General features: G+C 34.4%; 1 protein-coding gene across 1 annotated transcript; it reads right to left on the bottom strand.

The window, feature by feature from the left end:
• On the bottom strand, window positions 7-4,777 carry LOC105162289 (VAMP-like protein YKT61). The gene is made up of 6 exons (XM_011080294.2): window positions 4,288-4,777; window positions 3,246-3,343; window positions 3,035-3,139; window positions 2,814-2,879; window positions 1,220-1,306; window positions 7-301 (listed from the first exon to the last, which is right to left on the bottom strand). The coding sequence occupies exons 1-6, from the start codon at window positions 4,481-4,483 to the stop codon at window positions 251-253; spliced, it is 603 nt and encodes a 200-aa protein (XP_011078596.1). The 5' UTR covers window positions 4,484-4,777; the 3' UTR covers window positions 7-250.

Consider the following 6,965-nt stretch of genomic DNA (forward strand, 5'->3'; position numbering starts at 1 on the left):
GGGACATGTAAGCTAATTAAAAGCTCTTGCTAACGAACACTGAAATCACATTATAACATAATCAGGAACAATTTGCCAACACAATTACCTTTTCTCAAGGTGAACAAGGGGGGATACAAGAGAAGCACCAAAGATTTCAGCCTCACAACATTATATAAGTGGTGATATAAACAGAGCTCTTTCAAATTTCGCATTTAACAATAGGGCAACTGAGCCATATTTATAAGACAAAATACTCCTTCTGAAGCATTTACAGGATTGTACAACATTGATTCGTTTTCTTCGCCTGCTTGTAAAACATCTGTTTCAGAATTCAAGAAAGTTGTAATGTCAGAACAATAGATTGAGTTTGGAAGCTCGAGTGCAGATCAAAGTAATAGTCTTGTTCTATAATTGTAGCAGAAGACCTCTGAATAATTAATTTAAGCATGTCATGAACAAAAGTACAAGTAGCATTTATTTGGAGAACAAATTCTAGATTGTATGTTATTAAAACAATATCATTCAACATCCACACTCAAACAACTCAAACTTCCAACTAGGTTGGCCACTCTTAATCTGTCTCGGCTTGAGATCCTAAATATTCACACTTTCAGCTCAATCATGAATTAGATTTTTCTAGATTAAGGTCAAGCCTGACAAGCTCTAGGCCCAAGCTTGGGAAGCCACCTACTAAGCTTTAGCTCGAGATCAAGCCTATTTCAGCTCAAGCTTGACTCACAAAATTTTCCCCATTCAAAATAAAGACAAATCTGAAAAACCTAGAAGCACAGGTGCTAGCAATGTTCCCAATTTTACCAAGCGTGCGTAATGTTTATAACAGAAACAAATTAGTGTTTTGCCAAGAAGAGTGGCTGCAAGATGAGTACGGAATAAAGCATTTCTTTCCAATTCTTAGAAAATAAAACCAAAAGAGAGGTATCCCAAGTGGAACGAGAGCCAAGACACAATAACAAATTTTACGCAATTAGACTCAGCAGCAGCTAGCAACTAGCACCTAGATGACATAAAATTCAACTGATTTCTATTATGACACCATGAACTAAAAATTTTCATTAGCAAATCATTAAAAAAAGTTCAAGGGCTCCAGAAATCCAAACTCCAAAGCTGAAACAAATCTGTGCCAACTATAGTCTGTGAATCTTGATCACAAAAACCAGATGGGCTTTCTCTGCAGATACACTCAAAATACATCACATAAAATCAGAACGGAACAAACCTGAGAAGCAGCGCTTAGATCTGAACTCTTCTCAACCAAACTGTCCAGCTTCTCACCTCGTGCTAGGACACTGTCGATGGTCTTGTGCTGAGATAAAGGCCGAATGTATATTATATAATGGCTAACATGTTAAAAAGGAATAGAAACAAAGCAAGTGAGAATTGATGCATCAATTAGGCACACTGCTTAAATCAAACAGTTCTTTCGCATCTGTAAATCATAAGCACATACTTGTTAGCTTATTTATACATATAGTGATTTAGGTAACTACTTGGCGTTGCTGATACAATTTGCATCAGCTAGTAGACATCCCAGAAGATATATCTACTTGGGCATCACCATTTGGAACCTTCTAACTTAAGCTTCTGAAAACATCCAAGGGGCTGAATATTTAGGAACTCCAACTCTTATCATAAACAAATCTGCACTATACAAATATAAACGGGGCAAAAAAGCACAGCCACAAACAACCATATTCATTTCAACCCAGCAGCTACAATGTCTTTGACACATATGGTCTTCCATACTCGTAAATACTTATATATAGCACATAAAATGGGGAATATGCGATCAAGATACTTGATTGACAAAAAGTGGTATCTTGGAAGATAAAGTGGGGAACCTGTGCTTATTTTTTCCTAGCAAATTTCCATTGAACAACTTAGAGATATTTAAAAAAGCCTATCCTGCAGGAGGCAGTTTAGCTACTTTTTTATAGAACCCAACACTTGTTTTTCCTGCTTACCAATATTCAAGCTGCAGGACATGCATTGACACAGTTCTGCCAGTTCTTAATTTCCATGAAATCCCTTTATTCCATCAACCAGGTTCTAAATACATGCTTCATCAGTTTGTAGCAAACCCTCTCGAGATACATCGATATGTATGTAATGCAGAATATCTGCATTATTTTGTCTCTTCCTGGATCCTTCCGGCCGCAGATTTTCCATGACTAAGTGAGTGATTATTTGATGCCAGAATCGATACTTCTGATTTGAGGAGTAGGTCCCACTAGGCTCTACTTGTAATCAATGACACAAAATGATTGAAGAGAAATGCAGATTCATACGAATCCTTAGCGACTCACTGAGACGATAACTTATTTACAAAGAGTTGAACTGTGAGTGGTCAGTGATTGACAAGCCGAAAATATACATATTCAGCCATTTGTCATGCCCAGAACAAGCATTATAACTAGGATAATCTGATCATCTTCTGCTCAAATGAAATGTCAACTTCTTAATGATTATTCCTACAACATTTACAACCTTGCACCAAACTGATGAAATCATAAATAAGAAATAACCTGAAACCTCCATAAGCTGGGAGAACCAGCAAAGTAGCACAAAGGACAAACTTCAAAAAGATTATAGTCCTCCATTTCTCTTCTATGACTTTCACTTTTTAATCTTTCCTTGAACTAAAAAATATACAGTATATTTTACCAAACCAGATAGTTCATAAAAGAAACACTTGATTTTGAATGCCAATTACAAGACATTAGCTAACAGGCACGGGCAAATTGTTCAACAAGATGAGCAACAGCTCTATGGGTGTCGAAGGCTTTTCCACAAACTTGGAGAAGAGTACTTACAAGAATAATTTTAGTTTCATCCAATTCCCGCTGAATTTTCAACAGCTTGTCAGCCTCAGCAGGGTCCTAAAATGTCCGAAGATAAGAAGTTGAGAAACTATGATATATATAAATGGCAAGAGAGAACAGAGTGCCTACCTAGGGAAAGCACCACAAACCATTCTCATCAACAATCATGCATGCTTCCATTTTCCTAACCAAATGGAAAGGGACTTAAATACCTGAAATTTGGTAAGTGCCTCACTTAGATAGGGCCACTGTTGAGAACTGTCAGCTTGGATGGTTTTCCACGAATCACCAAAATTCTTTTGATATTCCTCCAAGACCTTCAAAGCAATCAAAGTTTGTCGCAATCAGTTAAAAAGAAAACTTCCCTACCGTGAAAATACAACAAATTCTCACTATACTATGACACAAATAGAGCCCACATACCTGGTTGAGCAATGAAAATGCACTTCGGACAGGATAGTGATCATCCATAAAACCCAATGCACACAAGCCATTTTGGTTGTACGAGTGAACCTTGTATTCTGTTCCCAAATGATACAACAATGTCAATTTGGCTCATTAATTGAATAACCTTACAGAACTATTCGATACAACTGGAACACAAAATAAAGTGTTCCCAGAAAACACTCTGCATCATTTCACTACTCATGTAACTCAAATTGTCTAAATCTGACAATATAATCACCATAGATGAACTTAAACAGTTATAGGGTAAAACTTCGTGTCTGCTCCCAGAACCAAAAAACACCAAATTCCAAATATAAATCAGCACAAAACCGCCACAAGCAGAGAGCCTTGAGTAATCCTCAACTTTCCTCTTGGTCAACTAGAGTAATGGTTGCTCATCCCCCTATCTAAATGTAACATCATATACTATTGATCCTTCCATCCTACCAACAGTACTACACCTCAACAATCTTGATGAGAAGAATGTCGTTCGAAACAATCTTGCCTTAGACATTATAAATAAGAATATCAAATCGATCAAACAACAAACAGACCTAGCAAACCAACACGCAACAAATCAGATAGGATTTCTTTCTGGTCCCAGTTCAAGTGGAAACAGAACAATCACAAAGAAAAATCATTTCCACTAAAACTTTCAATTTAATAGAGACAAAAAGAATTATCAAATCAAAAACAGCTAAAACTTCCTGCCTAGATAGCCTAGTTGAAGAGCAAAAAGAATAATCCAGAACATGAAAAGCAAAATTCCCAAGTAATTTATTGATAGCAAAAACACCAACAACTGAAATCTGCAACAATAAAAATCCCAACAAACCAAAGGATCCATTAAAAATTAGCAAAAGCAAACAACAATCAGAACAAAAGAAAAGCCACAAATAATTATCGAAAAACCCTAACCCACAGAAATCAAAATCCAGAAACGCCAATTCAACCAAACAAAACACAACCCAAAGAACAAATAAAATAGGAAAACTCGAAGAATCACATCGGATCGGACCTTCATGCTGTACCGACTGCCGCTGGCCCGGCGGCGTCCGTTTAGCTACGGTCCGACCCACGAAAACAATGAACTCCTTAACGCTGGGCCGTTGAAAGAACCCGAAACTGCTTAGATCCGACGCGTTCGCCAAAATAACCGGGTCCGCACCCTCCGGAGTGCATTTCAGCACCATCAATGCCGTGATCTTCACCATCCTCTCCTCCCTTTCCCTCTTTTTACTCCTTTCTGTTCTAATCAACAAAAGATTTGCAATAAATATGAGATAATTCTCCTCTCTTACAACAAAATCAATCTCTACCCTATCCGGTCAACAAAGACCAAAAACCCAGCAAAACCAAAAAAGTTTTATGTATCTATCGTATTGCTCGCTATACCCCTCTTTTTCTCTCTCTGTCTACATATATGTATACATAATATTATGTACACTCTTTATTGTTTATGATTTGAAATGGGAAAAGTGCGGATTGATGGATCCGATGCTTCGCGATGGGGTTCTCAAAACTTACGCAATGTAACCTTTTAGCCATTAACTAGCCCCCAACTCACTACCCACAACTAAGGGTTTCTCAATAAACGTCAGCTTGCAAAATAGGGGTCAAAATTTTTCATACTTGAATTAATATATGAACTAGAAAAAAACAGTATGAAGAAGGGATCGTTTATTTTTGTGTTAAATATATAGTTGATATGGATCACCTGCATAAAATATGGAATATAAAAGTTTAATAATTTTAATTAATACTTATTCGATTTGATAAAACGTGGAGCAGGATCAGATTATACACTTTAAAGTTAAATAAATCATCAAGTTTTATTCAGAGTTTGATGAATTATTAGTTATCTGCTATTTCTTGTAATAAATTATGGATAAGGGTAGATTAGAGATCCAATCCACCTTTATCCGGCCTTGTAAACGGCCCCTTATAAATTAGAAATAATTACATCCCTCTCTCCTGAGGTTTGGGGTAATTATACGTAGACCTTCTATGGTTTAGTAAATTAAATTTAACACATTCGAGATTTGCATTCGTCTAATAAATAAGTTCCTCGTTAGTCAAAATTCATCAATTTTATTGATATTAATAAAAAATTTTGAATGAAAATTGATATTTACCCTCTATTGACTATTTATTGATTTATTGCAGGTCAAGCGTTTTAATAATCAGTCAACTGAGGATAAATATCAATTTTCATTTAACTCTTTTGTTAATATCAGCAAATTCGATAAATTTTGACTAACGACGGGACTTACTTATTAGGCAAAAATAAATCTAAAAAATGCTAGATATAGACCAAACCTTATGGGTATGGGAGTGTAACTATCCCTATAAATTATGTGGCGGAGTGTTAATGTTGTTGGATCCCTTCTTAATTGAGGGAGTCTAAAAGACACGCATGGATGATAAAAAGTTATTTTGGGAACTCTTCAATAATTATTTAAGGAGAAAAATCTAGAGACCACCCTCTGTGATAATAGGAATGTTCAAAAAATCTCCTATGAAAATTAAAGAGTCAAATACCCCCTTATGATATAAAATAAAGTTCGAAAAATCCCTCCGTATGAAAATTGGGCCACACGCACTTTGATTGTGATTTTGCTATGAAAGTACTTTTATTTTTTATATTTTTGCCCTTCTCTCACATTTAATATATATAATATTATATATTCATTAATACTAAAATATTATTTTTAAAATAATTATTTAATTATTTATATAATAAAATATTATCTTAATTAAATTAATTAAAAATAAATTATATATAAAAAAACAAATAGAAGCGGCGTCTTCGTCACCGCTGGGCGAACGCGTCGCCCTCCATTTCTCGGCGCGTGGGGATGGGGGGTTATAATTATTCTTTTGAATTTTTTTTATAAATTATAATTATATATTATAAATTAAAATAGTTATATATTAATAGGCCTAGTTTGACCGATTGTTAGAAGGGGTATTTTAGTCATTGTTTCTAAAAAAATAGGTTCAAATTGACCAGGGGGCGGTGTGATTATTTATTCATAACATATGGGTGATTTTTTATATTAAAAATTTCATAAAAGAATTTTTACTACTTTGATATATCACAAGAAGTCAAAATGAATTTAACCCATTATTTAAGTGTCTTGAAAATCTTAACCAATCCCACTATAAATAGAAGAGAAATGGTGTGCTTCATACACACCAAGTAAGAGAGAAATCCACTTTGATTGAAAAAGTTTGAGAAATGTTCATATCTCTCAAACTTGAATGAATGACCCACAAAATAATGAGAAAAATTCTATTTTAATCCATCCATTTAGATGGGAATTTCTTTGTGTTGGAGGGATCGCCAAATATGAATGTGTTAATCTCAATAAATGTGCTGTCAAATTTTCAAAAATTTAAGTTCCAAAACTTGGATTTATTTACTTGTTACTTTGAGAGCTTTTTTTTTGTTTTTTTTTTTTTTTTTGCGTTTTCACCAATCTATGTATGATTGTTTCGTATTTATTTAATTTATACACACTTATATGAAATTCTGTATTAAGAAAGCTAAATTAAATTGTAACTTTTTGAACAATTTAAGTAAGTTATATTCACTTTAAAAATCACTATTTGATGTTGAGTAATTGATTGTACAAATGATAGAACAAAAATATTTTTTTTGAGGAAAATAGAAATACAAAATTCGGCCAATTC

Source organism: Sesamum indicum, linkage group LG5, assembly GCF_000512975.1.
Source record: "Sesamum indicum cultivar Zhongzhi No. 13 linkage group LG5, S_indicum_v1.0, whole genome shotgun sequence".
In the NCBI taxonomy this organism is placed as follows: domain Eukaryota; kingdom Viridiplantae; phylum Streptophyta; class Magnoliopsida; order Lamiales; family Pedaliaceae; genus Sesamum; species Sesamum indicum.